The sequence below is a fragment of the Podarcis erhardii genome (assembly GCF_964252035.2).
Source record: "Podarcis erhardii genome assembly, chromosome: 5".
NCBI classification, from domain to species: domain Eukaryota; kingdom Metazoa; phylum Chordata; class Lepidosauria; order Squamata; family Lacertidae; genus Podarcis; species Podarcis erhardii.
Genome location: NC_138509.1, coordinates 64,708,528 through 64,729,786, shown reverse-complemented (window position 1 = coordinate 64,729,786; position 21,259 = coordinate 64,708,528). Strand labels below are relative to the sequence as shown.

The 21,259-nt window shown below is 46.2% G+C and overlaps 1 protein-coding gene and 1 long non-coding RNA gene across 3 annotated transcripts in view; one reads left to right on the top strand and one right to left on the bottom strand.

Moving 5' to 3' along the window:
• Window positions 1-708: 708 nt before the first annotated feature.
• Window positions 709-20,605, bottom strand: AMOTL2 (angiomotin like 2). Of its 2 annotated transcripts, none has more exons than XM_081864488.1 (10): window positions 20,349-20,605; window positions 16,510-17,349; window positions 12,758-13,025; window positions 9,191-9,335; window positions 7,990-8,082; window positions 6,210-6,505; window positions 5,409-5,701; window positions 4,542-4,741; window positions 3,971-4,147; window positions 709-2,936 (listed from the first exon to the last, which is right to left on the bottom strand). In XM_081864488.1, exons 2-10 carry the CDS (start codon window positions 17,256-17,258, stop codon window positions 2,878-2,880), a joined length of 2,280 nt encoding a protein of 759 aa, XP_081720614.1. In that variant the 5' UTR covers window positions 17,259-17,349; window positions 20,349-20,605; the 3' UTR covers window positions 709-2,877. The 2 variants fall into 2 exon arrangements, with proteins under 2 accessions (XP_081720614.1, XP_081720615.1); XM_081864489.1 differs by lacking the exon at window positions 20,349-20,605 and adding an exon at window positions 19,124-19,329.
• The window catches only part of LOC309343270, a 139,776-nt gene continuing 135,875 nt past the window's right edge, over window positions 17,359-21,259 (top strand). Inside the window, exon 1 of the long non-coding RNA XR_014157226.1 lies at window positions 17,359-18,456. This is a non-coding gene — a long non-coding RNA (uncharacterized lncRNA). The remainder of the gene's footprint in view (window positions 18,457-21,259) is intronic.

Here is a 21,259-nt window from a genome sequence, read left to right as displayed (position 1 = left end):
AAAAGGCAGTGAAAACAAGACCACGGTTCCAAAAGATCCACAAGCAGACAAGGGTGAGCAAGGGCAATTCTATAATTGTGGAGCTGCCAACAAGAATAACTTTTTATGCATGCCTGCAGTCTGAATATGTTGCATGAGTAATGTTACCAACATGCTCACAGTGCATTCCAAAGAGCAAATGTAGCAAGCTGATTAGCGTGTTGGACCTGGAGACATAAATCCTTGGTGACCTTGGGCCAGTCACCTTCTCTCAGCGAAGCCCATTTCACAGGGATGTTGTGGGGAGGGGGGATGTGATGGGGATGTATGCATAGATGCCACTGAGCTCCTTGGGCTAAGGAAGTAGGTTATGGAGTAAATCAAATCCTATACATGTCTATTCAGAAGCCCCATTAAGTTCAATGGAGCTTAATTCCAGGAAAGTGTATAGGCTACAAGTCCATACACTTATCTGGAACTGAATTCCATTGAACACAGGCTTGCTTCAGAATAGAAATGTATATGATTAGGACTGCATTATGAACCACAGAGAGAGAAAAAGGAAGTAGCTTCTTAGGTAAATTCCACCTCCAAGCTGTTTATAGAGCTTTTATGAAGGAAGTTGTGGATTGCACCCAGAAGACAACAGGGAAGCATGACAAGTGTTACAATGTGTGGGTTTATTGCCCTTCCCCATCACAATGGCATAGAAAAGAAACAGTCTCGCAGTTTATTAGACAATATTTATTTATTATTAAAATATTGTTATACCAAGTGGAATGCTACAGCAATCTCGGTATAGGGCGGCATAATAAAACGGTCAGGTTTACGTTTAAATACTTAAGATAACTTAAAATGCACCCAAAATAAAGGGAAAAAAACACCCCTCACTGTCTTTGGCAGAAAAAAAGTTCACAGCACAAAAATACTTAAAACAGGAATACCAATATTAATGCAAAATATATTAAGCTGTGTATCTTTCTCTCATAACTTTTTTGCTTTGTTTGTTTTTTTTACTTTGTAAACAATGCACAATAACTGAACACCTTTTTACATACTTATATGAAGGGGATTTTTTTTTTAATAAAAAATGCAGTTGTCCAGCAAATGCACACGTTTAGCAGAGACAAAGGTGTGTGAAGGCAGAATCAAGAAAGCACCACGGTTTGGTGAATATTGCAACTGACTACTGCCAGAAGCCAGCTGTCAGTAGGCAGGGGAGTGTAAAAGGCTCCTGCTTTGGTACTGCAGATTCTGGAGTGGTTCTAGAGAAATGATATACCAGTAATCAGTCCTTGTCCAGAACTTTTTCTTAAAGGCACATTCATGACACAAAGAATCTGCATATTCACTCGCATCATTCCCACAAATGCCCTTTTTCTCTTTTAGAAAACTACTACTAGCTGCTGGCCACATTCTCCACTTCATAAACACACAAGGCTCCAAGCACAAACCCCCACACACATACCGCACCATACTTCCCTCGCTCTCTTGAAATAGTTCCAATTCATTTCTAAATGATTTTCGCCTGCAAATCAGCATCGCTCAGATGGGCGAGAGGCCCAAACCACGATCCTGCTTTCAACCACATGGTATTCTCTGCTGATGGGAATGGCACCAGATTTATACAAACTGTGAATCAGGGCCATTCATCCCATTACAGCTGTGCTGATCTATACCACATGGGATGCCTCTGCCTTAAAAAAGAAGAAGAAGACAACAGCTTGGAAACAGCAATCCAGGAACAGAAGCACTTGGCTTGTGGCTGCTGTTCAAACAAAGAGCAGGGAAATTCCAATCTGAAGCATCATGGGAAATTGCTTCAAAGGAAATGGAATCTGAAGGACTCTGAAGGCGGATATTTAACTCCGGACAAACAGGATATGAAATGGAGGAAAAGAAAAAGCAAACACTGAAGAAATTCTGAAAACAAAACAAGGAGTGGGGGAAAACTAATTTAAGTGATGTGGAGCAAAGAGAGAGATCAAGCAGATCCACTGCAGATATCATTAAGGGGATAGGAAAAGCCAAACAGAGGGGCAGTGGCTGAAATGTTGATTACTATTTGGGCTTGTTCTTATATAAGTTATTTACAAAAATAAAGAGAGAGATGGGACCCATCTCCTCTATTCCTCTTTCCCCAGTACCTGTGACAGGCCATGTGCTATCCCCCCCAGGCAATGGGAACACACTGCTAGCAATCCCCAGTATCGGCAGCAGTCTTTCTGCCTGGGAGCTGAAAAGTGGACGGGGGGGGGGGAGTGGGGAGGGGAGAAGGTGCAAGGAATTAGTTCTATCCACACCAAGCACCAGACAAACACTCTTTGCTTACAACAGCTTACACTTCAGGTCCAGGTACCTGCCAGGAGCCCAGTGATTCAGGAGTATCAACCCGTTTGGTGCCAAACCCCAGCATGGCCCCCCCCCCCGCTGCTGCCCTGCACTCTGTCGGGCCATATCCAGGCAGCACGAGAGTCCCACCTGGCTTCGCCGTTTGCCTTCCCATCTCTTGGGAATGCCAGTGGCTAAGAAAGTCATGGAGCAGTTGCTTCCGTGCAAGGACTGGCCTCAATAGATGGTGCTGCAGCTGCTGCTGCTCAGTCCACTGGTGGAAGGGAGAGACCTGCCTGGGCAACTGTGAAGGCTCACAACCCAAACAGAGAGGCATGCTGCCGCCACAGCTTTGTGCCTGAAAAAAACAAAGGATCAGCGTGGGGTTTTCCTTCAAGTCCTTCTTGAAAAGTCTTTGCCCTGCACGCCGCACGCCATCCTAATTCTCTGACGGCTTCCTTCGGTCCTTGCTCTCTTGGTTTGTTACCGTCCCCTGATAAGGCAGCAATCTGCTAAGGAGTGGCAAGATCTGGTCATGTGCTTGGAGGATTCCCACTCCCCAGTTCCTCAGATGAGAATCTCCACCATGTCCGACAAGTCCACGGCTTTAGCAGCTGGCAAAATCTCTGCGAGGAAAAAGAAATACAGCCCATGTTATAATGCAAAGTGCTTCGCGGAGGAGTGCAAAGCTTTGCAAGGCAGCAGTGCAAACCATCAATGACCTCAGTGTGTCTTCTGTAGTCGAACCTTTTATCCTAATGACAGAAACTAAGGGGGTGAGGGAGGCTCAAGAGCCATCTATTGAAAAATAACTTGGCAAACAGGCAGCCCGCTGGGGGAAAAACCTGATGGGCCAAGGCACTAAAACCTGCAGCTCTTGCCTCATGCTAATGAAACACATGTCACATTGACCTAACCATGGGCATCTGTCATTCATTCAACCCACATGTTGGAGGAGGCTGATCAAATCCAGCTAGTATGAAGCTGATGCATGCCTAGGCACCTTCTCTTTGTAGGTTCAAGGCAGGGGATAAATATCTTGGGTTCACAGCACTGAGTGTGGAAAGAGACCCCCCCCCAACAGGTAGAGGTAAGTACCATCATCTCTGGAGGGTAGGATGGGTGGAGAGTAGGAGAAGGAAGACACTCAAGATTTCGCCTTCCTGTCTTGAATCCTCCTTCAGAACTTTTCCTCTCTGCGCCAAGCTATTTCAACAATGGGAAGTAGGGGACATCTGGGCTTTATTGTGGAAAAGGGTCTCTAAGAGACTACTAAGGAATTTAGGGAGCTTTAATCAATGCAGCCTTTCCGCATAAGCCTTTGTTTAATCTCCCCTCTCTCCCCCCTCTGAACACACTGCCCCCCCCCCACTTTCTGCTCCACCTGCTCCTAGAGGATAATCCTGTACCGCATTGCACGAAACTCATGATTAGTCACTATGGCAGGAATCTGGATCCTGGCATTTAGCCTGCTGAAAGCAGCTCTGTGTTCACCTCTTAGTTATGTGAACCTTGCCTGGCATCCCTGGTGGGGGGTGGGGAGGCAGTTCACAGGGTTTACTGCAAGCACAGCTATTAGCAGAGCCCATTAGAAGATTGGCAGGCACTAGGGTGGCCTCACAGCCACACTCTGTAGGTTAGAGCAACCGCTGGCACTCACCTAGGGAATTTGCTGCACTGCCACTGCTGGCGCTGCTTTCAGGCTGGGGTTCATCACACTGAGTCCCCTCGGGTAAGCCTTCTGTCTGCGTACTCCCATCTTTGCTGCCGTGTTTGGCATGGAAGGCATGAGGGACACAAGCTGATGTGGTGGCTGCTTCTGCTGAGGCTTTGGGTGCTGGAGGAAGGAGAAAAGGAGCCCCATTTAGATGAGCAAACACAATAGAAGTGAGAAGAGGTTCGCAAAAGTTGAGGAGCTTTCCAAGAACAAGCTCTTGTGTGTGGTTTTTTGGGAGGGGGGGGGTCCTAGAACTGCATGCTAATACCCTCTTCTGCATTTTATCCAGAACATGAGCATTCACAAGTGTCCAAGCTTTGCTTCCTGAAACGGACTCCTAAGCAGCACAATAACAAGTGGGTGCTAAAGAATGCCGATTCCATATAAAATATAGCTACCATCAAGTGTTTCATGGGAAGCTTAACAGGAGCTAGTAGAAAAAGCACCCTTGTATACATTCTAGATATAGTCTCCCTCCCTCCCTTTGTCTAGCATCAAGCAAAGCCTCTATTACCTGGACTCCCTCGGGAACCACTTTCGCTGACAGAGGCACCTGGCCAATACTGGGTACCAGAAGCGGCAAAGATGGCAGGTACAGATTTGGCAGGCCGCAGGGAGCCCTGGTTAGCCTTGCTAGGGTCCTTGCGAGAGCGCTGCTGTAAGACTTTGATGACAGCATCCTTCTCGAGTATTTGCGCATGAAGTACTTTTAACCTGGGAAGTGAGAGGGGGGAAACACAATGTGAGGAAAAAGGCGGGATGACATCAGAATATGCAGGAAGCATTCTTTCTGAAGCATCTGAAGATGAACCCTGTGGGATCAGACCAAAGAAAGCCAATCTATTTCAGCATCCTGGTCCATCCAGAGGCCTATGGAAAATTCAGAAGCAGGACAGGTGCTCTAAACCCTGCTGTTGTATTCTGTGGTTCTTGTTTTTAATCTGCAAGCTGCCTTGAAAGACAGGGTAGAAATATATATATATGATAATAATTGTTTCCCCAGCAACTGACATTCTGAGGCATGCAGATCCTGAAAGTAGCATGCAGCCACGAGCACTCCTAACAATGGAGAAGAACATAAAAAGATCTCTCCTGGATCAGACCAGAAGCCTTTCTAGGCCTTCGGACTCTAGTTCTCCTGCAGCTCAATGGAGATTTCCCTCCAAGCCCTGTCTTTGTTTTTCCTGCTGTTGACTAGTTAAGGGACTTCTCAGAGGCACCAGGAGCACAAGCTTCCCTCTGGCATGTTTTTTTCCAGGATGTAAGCAAAGAAGCCATTTTTTCAAGGCATGCAGTGCACCAAGGGGACCAATCATCCCCTTTGCGTTGGGACCAGAGCAGTGGACGAGTAACCCTGTATGCCATCTCACGCAGGACTAACCTGTTCTCCATCTCCTGATGTTTGTGGTTTGCCAGCAGCAGGTCCTCGTCAAAGCTGCTGTTGGGCGAGTGGCGCGGGGAGTGGTTGATGATGGTGGTGTCCCGCTGTGCGGCCGCCGTGGCAGCGGCATCCATGGCAAACTGCCTCATGGTGCACTCTTCCAGGTACTTTTGCTCCCACTTGGTCATATCAGCCTCCAGGGCCAAGATCTTCTCTTCTCTTTCTCTCAGCTGCTCAGAAAGCACGTGGGGGTTCAGCTCGGGTGATGCTCCACTAGGGGCTCCCATCTGTCTCTAGATCAACAGTGAGGAAGAGAGGCCCAAGTAAGTCTGCATTCTGGGCTACTGGTGGAAACAGCCTATTAACACACCTACAGTAATGTGTTTGGTGTTGGGAATGACCCTGAATTAACAGTGCAAACCCAAATGTGTCCACTCGGAAGTTAAGTTCCATTCACGCCACTGGGATTTATTTCCAGGTTATTGTGTATACAACCGTAACCCAAACAACTTTTGAGAATTTGGGCACTTTTAGTTTTAAAGCAATCCACATCTATTAATCGTATTATTTGTAATATTAATCTCTTCAGGATGTGGCTCCAAATTTGCCACCTGAGGCTTCAGGACCCCCAATGTTATTGGGCTGGAGATGCCACAGTTCTAATATTTTATAAGCATTTCCTTTCAAGTTACGGAAAAGTGAAATTGATCTTTCAAGGGGAAGAAATAGGATTGCAACTCTTCAGAAATGACTAAATAGCCCCAATTTGGAAGCACAGGGTTGCGCGGCCTTCCTTCTCACCTGCTGAGCCCGCAGCATCTTCAGCTCCTGCTCCAACCGGGTGCGGAGACGCAGTTCCAGCTGCTCGCGTTTTTCGCAGGCAGCTTGGAGCTGGCCCAGTGCCTGCTGCAGCCTCTCCACTTTTTCCACATACGCCCGTTTCTTCCTCAGCTCATCCTCTGTTTTGGCGGCCCGAGCCTGGGCACTGCTTAGAGCCTGTTCCAGCAGCTCTGCCCGCCGGCGTTGGTCATCGTTTGCGCTGTGCAATCGTGCAACCTCCTGCTCTAGCTTCTCCCTTTCCTGCTGGTGCTCATAATCTGGGAGAGAACATGAGGAAAAGGCAAGGTCGTTACAACCAATCCATGGACATAATTGGGGGAGGGGGGGAGGCAACACAGCCAAAAACCAACCACACAGTATCAACCAATAACTTTTAGCCACCACAAACTAAACCAGCCATTCAACAAGTCAAGAGAAATGGGAGTTGCCTCCATTCTTAGTAGCCATTGACCTTTAACTTGTTTAATTATTCCATGGGGTTGTGGGGAGGGGGAGGTTACATTGGACCTGTGCCCAGGAAGCTGACTGACACCATGGGGCATGGGAGTGTACCAATTTGTGCCAAGATGCTCTCTCTTATACTATGGATCCTAGGTATCAATGCCCTGATTTAGGTGTTCCCACACTGTTCGTTTTCCATGATATGATCATGATGGGGGCACCATGCACATTTCCCACAATGAACAAAAAGAAAAACCTGTGGGAACTTGGCACAATCATCTGAAAAGCTTCAGTTATTGTTATAATTAACTGTATTTGTAGTCGCTTTCCTCACAAAAGCGAATTGCACAAAAACCAATGTATATACATGCCTAAAATAAATACTACTTAAGTGTTTGCAGTTTTATACCATGCATGTCTGGACTGGCTACAGACCTGCCTCCCTCATACCTTACCAGGAACCAGGAGGAAAAGAGCTCCGGCAGTTCCTGCATCGGTTCTGGAGTTCCCTTCCCCTCACTCTCATAACTCTGAGCAAGGGAGTGTCTTCCCAGACCACAAGAAGTGGGGTCGATATAAAGCTGAATCGATACAAGCGAAGGACTGGGGCTTGGGTCCATAATTTAGTTTCAACAATGAAGAGCCACTAACAAAGAGGCCATTGGGGTATATCCCTTTTTACTGCAGCCCTAACAAACTTATGAGGGAGTAAGTTATTTCTGAGTCATTGTGCACAGGGGATCTTGCTTAAGAATATCAGTTTTGCATTTACAAGGCCAGGAAGAAAGATCTGCTTCTGAGAGGGAGCAGGAGAAATCTTCAAGGGCTGAAGGCATTTCCTTAAGTTGGATACTGAAAACTTAAGAACAAGTATATTATCCCCATCCCTTGGCAACTATCTCTTCTTTTTCAAAAAATTCAGAACAATAGCAGGAGAGAAGGAGAGAATGAACAAGTTGGGCCCAGGATTCTCAACAGAGGGAGTGTAGCTTGTGTGCTGGAACAGCCGTAACAGCCACTGGAATGCAAAGAATCCAGGTCACACTGATGGCTGTGGTGATTAATGCCTCTAGTTTAAGTGCCAAGAACAGCTTAGCGCTCTCTGGGGAATGGCAAAAAGCTTCCAAGAGAGGATACGCCTCCTCTTCAATCTTAAAGGAACCTTTACTTTTCCTCCCTTCCCAAGCCATTCACAGGAAAGCATCAGGAATAAGGACCACACTGTTAAAAAACAAACAAACCCAGCCCAACTAGGTTAGAGCTACAATCACAACAGCAGAAGCCATTTGAAGAGACTTACTTTGGGCAATAAGTTTTGCCATAGTCCCTTGGTTCCCTTCTTGGTTTTCCTGTGCCCGGCTGGCCAGCTGCTTGTTTGCAGATTCCAACCTCTCTGTGGCAAATTGAAAGAAAATAAATAAATCAGGATTTAATTTATTTCATACAGAGGTTCGTGGAGTAATAGAAAGGAGTGGTATAACCTGTCAAGTGATGGCAGTCTGCTACCAATATGTGGTCCTCCAGATGTTGCTGGACTCCAACTCCTATTAGTCCCAGGAAACATAGCCAATGGTCAGGAAATATGGGAATTATAGTCCAACAGCAATCTGAAAGGCCACAAGTTTCCCATTCCTGTTGCAGGCGGTAATGGCAGGGTTGCTGTAGAACCAGCAACACTTTGAGTTCAAAGCCTTGGGACACTCTTACCACATTTTTTGCTTTGTTGGGTTTCTTTATTATATTTTTCTTCTAGTGCCAGGGTATAGAAACTTAGGGGGAGATATCCAACATTCATTATACTAAGAGCATGCCCACAGAAATATATTGATAAGTAATGCAAGTCCAATTATTTCAGGAGGTCTACTCCCAAGCATGAATAATGTCTGATATTACCCAGGGTATTTAATTTTTTTTATCATGTGGCTTCCAGGGTCTACCAAGCTAAACAATGCAGGTTGGAAAGTTTTCCAAACAATGGTTTGGAGGACTGGATAAGCCATGGGCTTGCACGCTCTTCTGCTCTCATGTGCACAGCTTCCCTCTTTATTGTCAGCTCATAGCTAAACAGATTCCCATAGGCATACACACTGCAAAATCACAAATTTAACAGACAAGATAGAGAAGTCACATGCAAGAGGAGGAGGAAATGCATAAGTCTGTAGCTCATTCACAATTATATGAATAGAGTCAGGGCCTCTCGTGAGCAGACATGCAATTCGACTGCCTGCCTAAGGAGTTTGTTTTAAAGCAGGAGTGGCTAAACTGTGACACTCCAGATATTGCCAGACTCTGAGGTTTTATCAGTCTCAGTCAGAATGGGCAATGGACAGGCATGATGCGAGTTGTAGAACAACACCTGAAGGTCCACCGATTTCCCCATCTCTATTTTAAAGGTATACAGGATTGGAAGCTTCAGTCATGCATGCATCTTTCTTATAACAAAAATTTCCTCTACACAGATATTGGGACCAAGGTATACTAGGCCATCTCTGTCATCTTACCTTTCAGATCTCGGTTGAAGTCCTGCAACCGCCGCATCTCTCCATCCTTCTTGTTCCTCATTGCCTTCTCCAATGCCTCTCTCTTAGAAGATGCCTTCATTAGGTTTTCATAGTCTTCTGAAATTCGCTGAATCTCTGTTTCCAGCTAAAGAAGACAGCAAAGAGACTTTAGTTAAAATGAATAGTCTGTATGAGAAGATATATGAATGCCCCTTAGTGATAACTGCTCAAGATATGTACTTTGCACACTGAATGGGAATATAGGCAACCATCTCTTAATAACTGGAACTTGGGTTCTGAATATGGATTTGAATTTTGTAGGCTGCTTTGATTCATGAAACAAATAGGCTCAGGAAGGCGAAGCACAGGAAAAGCATGAAAAAATGGCAAGGCATGAATAAAATGTAAGATGCAATATACAGGGAGACGTTGCTTACTATGTACCTGTCCCAAGATGCTGTTTCTGAGCAAAACCTTGTCCTTTTGTTGCCAGATTGGTTGTTAATAATACTGCTCCATTACAGCAGTATTTTGCATGTGAATGTATACAAGCAATTAATGGAAAAATATTTACTTTTTAAAAGTTGAGACTTTTGAATTTGGAGTAAATGGACACCCTCACTAAATACAAATTCCAGGAATTAATGAGACAACTCAAGGCCATTAAAATGGTTTCAAAGCAGTTTAAAGTTTGTTTGGGACACTTAATTTCATGTATGATACATACACAGACACACACACACACACACACACATACACACACACTTGCCTTCTCACCCAGATATGCAACTAAAATACCCGCCCAAAAAGCTCTCAATGTTTCTGGATTCCACTCCAAGATAAATCAAACAAGCCAGTGTGCAATTCGGATTTCCTAAAACGCTTGTGCCCCATGCTCTGCTGCTTTGCTCAGCTATCTAGCATAAGCTGGGGCTTGAGCTCTCAGCAGTTAACAGGGCTTGGCGCTTATTTTGAAAACAAGCAATAAAATTCACCCTATCACCCTCCCTCTGTTTCTCCCAGAGAGGCTATCAGTGCTAGACAAATCCAAATGGTGCTTGTATATTCTGCACTCTTTCCTTTCCTTTCCTTTCCTTTCCTTTCCTTTCCTTTCCTTTCCTTTCCTCTCCTCTCCTCTCCTCTCCTCTTCCCTCACCCCTACCCTAGTACCAGCTGGCAGGGTCCTGACATCCAATTATGTGTTCCATTTTTACCCCTTTCCTTTGCAGGCTTGGCACATTCCCTCTGCATCCCCACCTCTGTAGCCCTGGCACGTGCCCCTTACAGTCCCCAAATAACTAGCTAGTTCAAAAGGGAGCAGTCTCACCCTTGGCTGAAGCTGGGACACAACAGGCCTCTCCTTGTGCGCCTTTGCACAAAAGGCTTTCTGTGACTCGCCTTAGTGCAGACCCCAACAGGGAGGGCTTGATAGGGAGAGGGCACAACTGCTAATAGAGGTGGTGAATGGACTCTTTTCTATGCACTCAACAACTGCTGCAGCTTAAGACCTGTTGTGTGCTGTGGTGCTTGTGCTCCACAGCTGCTTAACGGGGAGGGGTGTGTGTGATTAAAAATTAAGGGAGATGTATTTTCACGACAGCTGTTCTGGGGGACAAAAGACAAGAGTCAAAGGATTTCAGGAAATGCTCCTGAAGACAAGGCTGGGGTTGTGAGGCATTTTCTAGGGAGCATCAGGACTGCTCCCAGCCACAATGTCTGGTTCATAATGGCCTGGATATACACTTTCACTACAGCATACCCTCCAACATTTCTCTGATGAAAATAGGGATGTCCCATTCCATAATAATTTTACTATTTATACCCCAGACACTCTTACTGGGTTGCTTTCAACATATATAAAAACAACAAAACATTAAAAAAAAAACTTCCCTATGCAGGATTGCCTTCAGACAGCAATGAAAATAAGGACATCCTACCATACCCTCCAACATTTTTCCAATGAAAATAGGGACGTCCTAAGGAAAAGCAGGACATTCTTGGATCAAATCAGAAACCGGAACGGCTTCTCTAAATCAGGGACATCCCTGGAAAACAGGGACACCTGGAGGGTCTGCTACCAGCTTGAGGCCCATACTCCCTTTTAGGAAACCTCTGAGAGCCACATGCCTTTGACGGCAGGACCAGAGTCAAAACTGGGCTAAGCAACAAATGTAAATTTTAGCTTTGTACAGTAGACTAGAAACACACCCATGGTTCTATCATGCATGCATGCAAGCAAGTAAGTAAGCAGGATGCATTATCAGAGTTCCAAGGAACATTCCAACCAAGCAAAAACACCTGGGGGGCGTGTAGAGCAGGACTAGTAAAGTGTATAAACGGGGAGAGTTCCAAGGGCCACATGTGGCCCCCCCGGCCCACATTTATGGGCCAGAGATTGTTGACATGACTACCTTCCTTAAAAACTGAGCCAGTTCTCTGCAGCTAGTCCTAAAATCATACTGGGAGATACAAGCTAGCTCTCTAGCCCTATTGGAGAGGAGAAACACTAAGAAAAAATTCCAACTTTAACATTCCTGGTTCTTTCAACACAGGATGCAAAGAAAGCAACTTTAGCTGTGAACCTTTCCTACAGTTTAAAAGCAACCCTCTTATCATAGCTCCCCTACAAAAACTAGTGCCCTCCAGACCTTCTTTGCTTCAATTTTGCATACTGAGCATGTATGTTGAGGATATAAAATTATTCCATTGGTTTTAGGCTTCAAAGAAATTACATTCGTCTATTTTAATTGTGGATGAAAACCTATGTGCTTGTGCTCTGTAATTTTATGTGATATATTGTCCCCTTTCCTATAGCTCCTGCTTGGATTTTTTTTAATAAATAAAATATCCAGCATCCTGAGTTGCTTCTTCTCTCTTTTTTCTGGTTTGCTACAGTTCCCAGCATCCTCAGCCAGCATGGCTGATGGTAATAGATGCTGCACCTCTGGGAGGAGTCATGGTAGGGAAGGCATGGTTGCAGTCTTGCTACCAGCTATGTCAACTTAGAAGAGAGGCAGTCAAGAAGTGGCTTTAAGGAATCCATTTCTTATGTCAAACAATGGAACAGCAGCTGCGACTCTTTCTCAGTCCATCATGGGCAACCTCCCAGAGGTTACAGGTCGGTGGTGAGTGGGGCCAGAGACAATAGTGGGTGGAGCAAAGAATGCAATTGTTACCTTTGTATAGTGGGCTACATTCCACTCATATAAGACCAGAGGCTTCCACAAACACCCCCATCCTCCTCTCCACCCTCCATCCAGACAAGCAAGCAGCATCACCACTCAAGGCTACATTCCAGCTAAGCAAATATACCAGATGAGAGAGTACCACAGACCCGGTGAACAGTACAGCCAGACAACACTTGGAATACCAAGATGGCCGCATCAGACCCTGCCCCTTGGGCCGGACGTTCCTCACCCCAGCTCTTGCACCTTGAGGAGCAATTGTCAGGCGTGGAGTATCTTGCCTGGAATAGATGCAAGCCATAAGGGGGTCTGCATCTCTTGCAAGTGCTTTGGGTCGAGTGAGCTCCTCAGAAAACGACAGCTACTATGCCTGCTCTTTTACCTTCTGTATGCAGCTGGCTTTTTCGCCGTAGTTTTCCACTTCCCTCCGCAGCATCTCGTTTTCCCTGCGGAGCTTCTCGTTCTCTCTCAGCAACGTCTCGTTGTCCATCAACACGGCTTTCATTTGGGACAAGTGGCTACTGGCAGAAGCAGCCTGGGCTGACATAAGAGCCTCCATCCCAGCAGGAGTGAGAGACCCCAGAGGACTATGGCACAGGGCAGCCTGTTGGTGGGGCAGGTAGGCTTGGGGCATCTGGGCCTGCATCACTCTATAAAGAAAGCAGAGATGAAGGAATTAAAGGCAAGCACCTTGGGCAAGAAGGCCTGAGCACTGATTTTTGCAGCAGTACTGTGCAAACCCTAGTTCCAAGCAGGTACCTGATGCACTCAAATGAACAGCCCAAAATACTAGGCTTCAAGGATACGGCAACTTGAACTTATTGCTTTAAAACCTAATGGTACAGGGACTTTTCACATTGACTTTTCACTAACAGTATAATCCTATACATGTTCAGTCAGCGAAAAATCCATGAGGCTTACTCCCAAGCTCAGCAATTCAACTAAATTCTTGCTAACACAATGGGATTTCCACCCGCCTTCCTGTGTGCACCCTGAACCATCATCCTGTCTGCACCCTGGAGGAGAACTTTCCAATTCACAAGGAGAAATGTCACAATACCGCTACACTGAATACCACTCCAAGCATCTGGGGAAGCAAGCCAAATTGTTTTAGACTCCTATTGTATTCCCTCATAAATTACTCTTCCCACTTCCCCACCCAGGGTTATAGGAGGCACATCAGCAAATTATTATAGGCAGAAAAGATTATTGAAGACCTCCCAATTTATTTTTTGAGAAAGACACAGCCCCTATTTCATAAGACATGGACTCTATGGCATCAGTCAGTGCCAACCACTGATTTAAAAAATGTAAATTTTCACTGGCCAAGTTTGACTGTGAAGGAAAGTGAGGGTCAATCAGAATAGTTAAGAGGAGGATAAGAACTGGGGTAAAGAGGAGTCCATGTTTAAAGCCATAATATTTTCGCAACCATTGCATCCTTACAAGCTACTCCTTCCCAGACTCCCTGTGTTTGTAGAGCAAACATGATCTCACTCATCATTTGGCACATGTTTAAAACACAGAGGAGTACAGAATTGTGTTGAAAGAAGCAGCCACTCACCACAAACTTTTACAGCTCCTGGCATTAAAGAAACCAGTATATTGATTCACATGGAATATATATTGCACAATCCATAGGAGAATGTGCCAGTTTGAAAAAATTGTATACATTAAGATTTATTATTCTGCAGATTTGATTGATAATTCTGTGGCAGCTAAGATTACTACTGAAGTTACTTGTACCTGGATGCTAAATGCATTTACTTAGGCTACAATCCTAAACACGTTAGAGGAAAACCCACTGAACACAGTAAATATGCATAATATCATGTTGTCAGAGAAGTAAGCCAATTTATGTCAATGGGTGAGCGTCAATTGTGACGGTATATACCTATGGTTACTCAAAAGCAAGCCCCATTGAGTCCAATAGGGCTTACCCTGATTAAGCTACAGTCCTTTCCATAATTATTTTGAAGTATGGGGAGGACTGCAGCTTAATCTGGGTATGTTCAAATGGTCAATAAAAACAAATTTTGTGAACTTGTTTAAATGCTCATTATCTGGGTGCAATAATCAAGTATGGCCTGAGAATATGAAATGGGCAATTTAGTAAATCTAGAAGAATCCATGATATGCACAAGCCTGACTTTTTTTTTTTAAAGGGGTTGCTCACAACTCAAACATCTGCAGAAGGACAGCTTGAAATTCTTAGAATTCAAATGGCCACTTTCCTGAATGGGAAGGTGTTGTCCAAGAATATATGATTTCATCTGACTGAGGCTTATTCAGACATTCTTGTGAAGTGATCTTGGAGCAAGCAAGAATAAATGCACCTTCCTCTCAGCATGTAGCCACCACCCTCTCCTTTTGTTCCCCTGGAAAGAGGCTTATTTCCTGTCTCCAACATTATCTCTTCCTGTCAGCATTCACTACCATTTGCCTCACAGAAAGCAAGCCATGGTTCTGTTCCCAGTCCCCACCCCATGCTTCTATAAAGGGGCTGGCTTTAGCCAGCAAGTCACAAACTGTGGCAGGCAGCTGTGAAGCCAGCTATAAATGTCCTAAGACATCAGTAGAAATAGAATATTCCTGAGCAAGTAAGTCTTTCATAAGACAACTTCAGAATGATGTACAATGCCGAAGATCAACCTTCAGCATACTCATATAGTATGGCAGTGCAACTCACAATCTTGGAAGGGCAATGGCATGTTAATGAGATAGGATAAGTCCCCCATTTTCATTTTTGTTCAATTTTTTATTGATTTTCCAAAATATTTTTTAAACAAACAAACAAACAAACAGGTAAACATAAATCTCAACCATATTTAAACCAAACTTAGTAACATTTACAGATAGGTAGCCGTGTTGGTCTGCCATAGTCAAAACAAAACAAATTCCTTCCAGTAGCACCTTAAAGACCAACTAAGTCAGTTCTTGGTATGAGCTTTCGTGTGCATGCACACTTCTTCAGATACCTGAAGTATCTGAAGAAGTGTGCATGCACACGAAAGCTCATACCAAGAACTGACTTAGTTGGTCTTTAAGGTGCTACTGGAAGGAATTTGTTAGTAACATTGTTAAGTGACTTCCTCGTATCCCCCTGGCTGAATTTCAGTGTATATCATTTTAACGGTTTTCCAAAACTAGTCCCCCATTTTCAAGGCAGGGCAGACTTTGGTCACCTCGGTTCCACCTCTGAAAATACTCATCACTTACCACCCTCTAACCAGAAAAGGTTTTGCAAAGAACCACAAGCAGTTTCTGCTAAGCAGAACATTGTTGCTCGCCTTTCCCACCTTGCTTACATGTGTCCTAGATTTAAGCTCGCATATACCATCTTCCTAAATATGAAGCTGTACACGGTACAGGAAGAAAAGCAACTCTTTGACTCCTCCCTATCATTTTGTGCATGACTTGATTGGCTAATGGTGAAACCCTGACCCGCCCTATCCCAAAACAAAGCCATGTGAACTTTGAGCATTTTCACTTAGTTGCTTCATAGCTGAGGCTAAAAGTCAGTGAAGCAACCTTCTTCTCTTTTGTAGGGTGCTTAGTTCCTTCAAATATTTCTATAACCTGCAGCTTCTTTGCTTTCCTGGGACAATGAGCATCTTTAGGCAAATGTCCATCTCTTTTTGCTTTGCTATCTTTCTACATTTACTAGTCTCTCCTTTAGGTATAGGGTGGTATATAAATTCAATCAATCAATCAATCAGAACCAAACATTCAAGCCCACAAAGGAAGGTGGTTTCCACAATTAAAGGTAAATATGGAAAAACAACAGCACTGGAAGCTAGTTTATACCTCTCAAGCTGATCAGGTACACAAATTTCTGAGTCTGTTATCTCCCATCTACCACATCCCACTTCCATTCATTACATTTCAAAATCACTTCCATTCTTGGAAAAAGGGAAGGCACTTTCCAACCAAAGGAACCAGAACAACCATGCAAAGCAACTTATCAGTTCTCCTCAAGCACCTTCCGAACACTTGCCAATCATGAATTTCCAGCCTTGTGTCAGCTGCATGACTAACCCAGTCCACCACCTAAGTCTTTGTAGAATCATCCCATCTTTCACCAACATCTGAAACACATGAGGGTGTGTAAAGAGCAACAGTGTGATTGGTTACCTGATTTCAGGATGCTGAAATGCTGGGCCTTCTCTGAAGTGATGCCTGGGGTCTGGGAGGTAACCCCCTGGCGCCTCCTGCGAAGGGATGACATAGGGGTATTCTGGAGGAGGCCCTCGAGATTCTGGTGCCTCAGAGGGCTTCCCTTTAGGGACAGAGAGATGGTGGTGCCTAGAGAGCTGAGGGTAGCTGTGAGAGGAGCTCATGTGGTTCTGAGCTTTGGCTCCGTTCCTCTCAAGCGACATCTGCAGCAGCCGTTCACTGAGCGACCTCACATGCCCGTGCTTCAGCTCCTTCAGCGACTCGTCCTGGTGTGGGCTGCTGGCGTCCGAGATGTAGGCCCTGCGTTGCCCGCCTTCAGCGTGCGCCCCGAGCGCGGCAACCCCAACCTGCTGGCCTCGTTGCGAGGCGTAATACTGAGAGTGCGCTTTTGCCTCCTCATAGGTGGGTAGCTCCTCTCCCTTGTGCTGAGGCTGGTAGAGGTGGTACATATTGTTCTCCAGGTAGAAGTGGTCGCCATGGTGCTCCTGGCCCTGTGGCTCCTGCCGTGTGGACTGCTGGACCATCTGGCTCTCCTCCTGGGTGAGGCTCTCGAGGGAGGACCGTGGGCTGCCACCGCTTCCTCCTCCACGCAGGGCCTGCTGCTGTATTGCCAGGAGAGTGCGGTTCTCTGTGAGGTTGCCATACCTCAGCTGCTCCTGGATGAGGCGGTGAAGGACAGTCCCAGAGGAATCCTCAGCTGTCCTCATTCTCAGCTAAACTGGCTGCCCACAAGCGCTTTCCAAAGGTACAGAAGATACTATCCCCGGAATCTAACAGTGACGGCCCAGCCAAATGATCCTAAAAGTGAAGAGAACAAGAGTCAGTAGGGATAGAAAGCACTGCTCGGTTGAGTCTGCAGGAAGAAATCCTTCCAGTTTTCCATCTTGAGATTTAAGGGACTAGGACCTGGTTTTTAAAAAAGTCACATGCCCTTCATGAAGGCCGCCTAAGCTAACAGGGTTGTTGTGAGGATGAAATCACATATCTTTACATGTTTCTTGCAGAAAAGGTGGGATGCCAGCATGATAAACATTAACCAGTTGTGTTTGTTTTAATTTATATCTGTTGTGTGTCTTTCAGAATTCTTGGGGTAAATGCCATAAATAAATGTGTCTCAAATAGGGCTTTCTTCCATCTGTTCTTGGGCTTGTAGCCCTGAACTCCTTTGTAGGATAGCAATCTATTGAAGATCTTGTGCATCTCCATTCAGAAGAAAGTCTGGTTTCAATGGACTTTCTCCCAAGTAAGGATGCAGAGTATCACAGCTAAACTCTGGGGAATGAACAAAGTGATGTGCTCTTTTCAAATCTAGTTTTTCGTAACAACAACCTTGTTAAGCAGGCCGTGAGCAAAGAAGCATGATTGACTCAGTAAGCATCAACTAACAAGTTACAATAGTAATCTAGAAGTTGCAGGCTGCATTGGTTCTATAACAGTTCTCAAGGTCATATTTCAGAATGGCAAAGAAGGTCAAGTTATGTATAAGGTGTTCTCAGAAGGCTCATTCCTATTTACGCAAGTCTGTTACCTGTTTAACAATCATCCTGTCATTAGCAATATCCTAAAAAGGGACCATCTACTAAATTGGCCGCAGAAAATCTTTCATCGGTGAGGAGTCACAAGTCACTCAACCGACACACAAATATTTTACTCAACGCCAGAATGAAAATCAGAGCATGAAAATGGTCTCTGGGTAAATTCCAGTTAAACATTTGTTTCCTTTAAATGAGAACAGAAACCTCACAAAGAAGGTATTGTCAGTGCTGCAGAACGGCCAGTAGTTGCAGTTGCTACAGGGTGGTTCCACAGCTGGAAACCAACCCATGTCTTCTAACTTACCTTCTGATGCACAGAGACTGACTCCGGTCAAAGAAAGGCACTCTGCACATGACCAAAGGCATTAGCGTAAGCAATATTTTAAAAGTGCATGGTGCCGATGGCTCAACTACCAGGGTCACAGAAAGGGCAAAGCCAATTCCAATGAAAGCATGCTCTAGTTTACCTTAGTAAGCTATTTGGGAAACAAGGTCCTGTAAGGGAAGTGGGGAGAGGGAAAACGAACAGAAGATGGCTAATTCTGTTCACCCACCCTTCCATCCTGTAATGCCATTCTGCAATGCTATATTAAGTCCTTGTACTGTAAAGAGTTGAGGTTAATTGCATAGGTGAACCCTATCCCAAGTTAATAACCAAATGGAGGAAAAAAGGGGATATTAACAAGTAATCTTTGCAGATTAATTGAATTGCAAATTTTTAACAACCAGACATTATTGGGTATTTCTATAGCACATTGAATAGGACAAGCTGCTTCATGGTTTTTAACTGCACTCATTTTATGAGCTCCATAACTATTTTCCAGGGTTTAACGAAGGGAATAAATATTTCTACTGCACTCTGCAGTGTATAAAGTCTGATACACCATTATCTTGATGCTAAATTCCAGAAAGGGTCAAGCATGCCAGAAGTACTTTTTTGCAGCAAATGTTAGCTTATTTCTTTTTAAGGAGAGTTCACCTTAAAAAGGTGAAGCGACGGAGCAATCCAGGCATGTCCATCGGAAGTTAAGACTCACCGAGCTCAATGGAGCTTAGTCCTAGGAATGGGCGCACAGCTTTTAGCCTCAGGCTGCAATCCTATGCACGCTTCCCCGGCACTGCTTTACTAGGCTGCTCGTCTTTAAGTGCCACCAGCTTCTTTGAGTGCTTCCTTATCTTAACTATCTGCGACAAATTCTACGCTCTGCTCCCGTGGAAAAAATGCAAAAAGTCTCCCTAATCAGCGGCAGCCAAGGGCAGGATCTCGCCGCGCCCCCACCCGTCGCCGTCCTTCCAGCCCAAATGCATGTAATGGAGAGCGATCGCCCGAAGCGCACTCAGCAGATTGCCATCTGCGCAGTATTTCGAGTTTCCCCTGCCTCGCTGCCCGCTCTTTGTTTTCCAAATAGTTCTGCCCTGACATCATCGGGGTTTGGATTGCAATTAACATTCCTGCGAAGTGAGAGCGAGAGCTCCGGGCTCCGGGAAGCAGCGGCCAGCGGCAGGCCAGACAAAGCCAAGGCGGCCGCGCGCGAGAGGGATGCCCCTAGCAGCACCTGCCCGCCCAGCCCACGCGCGCCCCCCAGCCCCAAGCAGCAGCACCCTAGTCCCACCCACCCACGTCTGGAAACGTTACCTGCCCGCGCAAGAGAGGGAGATTCGGGCAAGGCGATGCTATATGCAAGAACACGAACCAGTGGCGTAGCGTGGGGGGTGCAGGGGGGGCCGGCCGCACCGGGCGCAACATCTGGGGTTAGGGCAAATCCACGGGTTAGGGGGCGCAAATTACTTGCCTTGCCCCGGGTGCTGACAACCCACGCTACGCCACTGACACGAACCGAGAATGAAGTCAGCCTGGGAAAAGTGGGGGATATTTTTCTCTCTCTTTTTTGGTGGGGGGAGAGAACAACAGAAGAAGGCAAGGAGCTGAAGGGAGACGCACCTCCAGATCAAAATTTAGGAGGGACAGCCAGAAAATTGGTCCAAGGCAAAGCAGACAGGACAATCACTTTGGAGGTCTCTCCCCCCCCCCTCTCGTTTTATAGCAAGAGTTCGGGTTTTGAATGGTTTGATCTCCCACCAGTGTGTCACCAGACAGTCGCCACGGTGAGAGCCGACTCCAAATGCGGGGAAAGTTGGCCGCTGCTTGGCGGTCTCCAGCTATGCCGAAGGACATATGTCACACAGCCATTCTCAATGTGTCTCTCTCTCTCGCGCGCGCTCCCCTTGCTTGCAGTCGCTCCCGCGTGGCGCGGAACTTACCGGACCATCGCAGCCCCACAATGGCTTCGTGCTAAACTGCGGGCTCGGTTCGGACCCGCTCTTAGCGCCGGGCAGGAAGCGAGGGCTCAACCCCAGCAAATGTCCGGCTCCGCGGCTTGCGCGCTCCTCCTGGCTTCAGCGCCTGAGTGAGCCGAGGGGGTGCATGTAAAGCCCCGCGCAGCGCCTGCCTGCGTCCGCCCCTGCTGGAAGGAAGGCAAACTGAGCGCACAGCCTGCCTCCGCCAGCTGTAATGAGAGCCGGGGAGGCTGGGCCGCGCGAAGGGAAGAGGCTGCTGCTGCTATGCCAGGAATGCGAGCGCGCCAGGTCCGCCTCCCCCCACTCAGCGATCAAAAGCTGCTCGCTGCAAAGAGAGGCTTGTCGAGGCGGCTCGGCAGCCTCTTCGGAGCCCGGGAGGGGGCGCGACGCTGCGTCCCCACTAGCAGTGCAGCCGAGTCGGCGTGCGCCGCGGAATAATGGCCTGACGCCTCGCTGTGCGCAGGAAGGAGACCACGAATGCGCTGGAAATGTTCATTTGCTATCTGTTCTAAATTGGCCGAGGGGCACGCAGATATTAGGTTGGACTCCAGAGTGTAGAACTCGCCTAACTTCCCCAGTGCCTCCCATTGCTTCTCTCTCTCCCCCCCCCAACTCAGCTACGTTTTCTTCTAAAAGAGGGGCAGGGGAGCTTGTTTTGTGAGGCGTCTCCAAAAATAAATTACTTGCTCCTGGCCGTTTCTAATACATCTTCCAGACAGCGGAGTTCCCCCGCAGCCAGTTTATTTAAGACCATTACTGTACAGTTTAATAGAGGAAATATATTTTAAGCAATACGCAGTAAGTTTTTAAAATTCACCAATTACAAAAATATGCAATGAAACCTTCAACACAAACTGCCAATAAAGTATCAGTAC

Coding starts and splice junctions, on each gene's coding strand:
- AMOTL2 (XM_081864488.1), bottom strand. CDS start 17,258: ATGAGGACAGCTGAGGATTCCTCTGGGACTGTCCTTCACCGCCTCATC. Junction 9,336..12,757: donor AAGCCAGCTGCATACAGAAG/GTAAAAGAGCAG, acceptor TGTCTTCTTTAG/CTGGAAACAGAGATTCAGCG. Junction 4,148..4,541: donor TGGTTCCCGAGGGAGTCCAG/GTAATAGAGGCT, acceptor TCCTTCCTCCAG/CACCCAAAGCCTCAGCAGAA.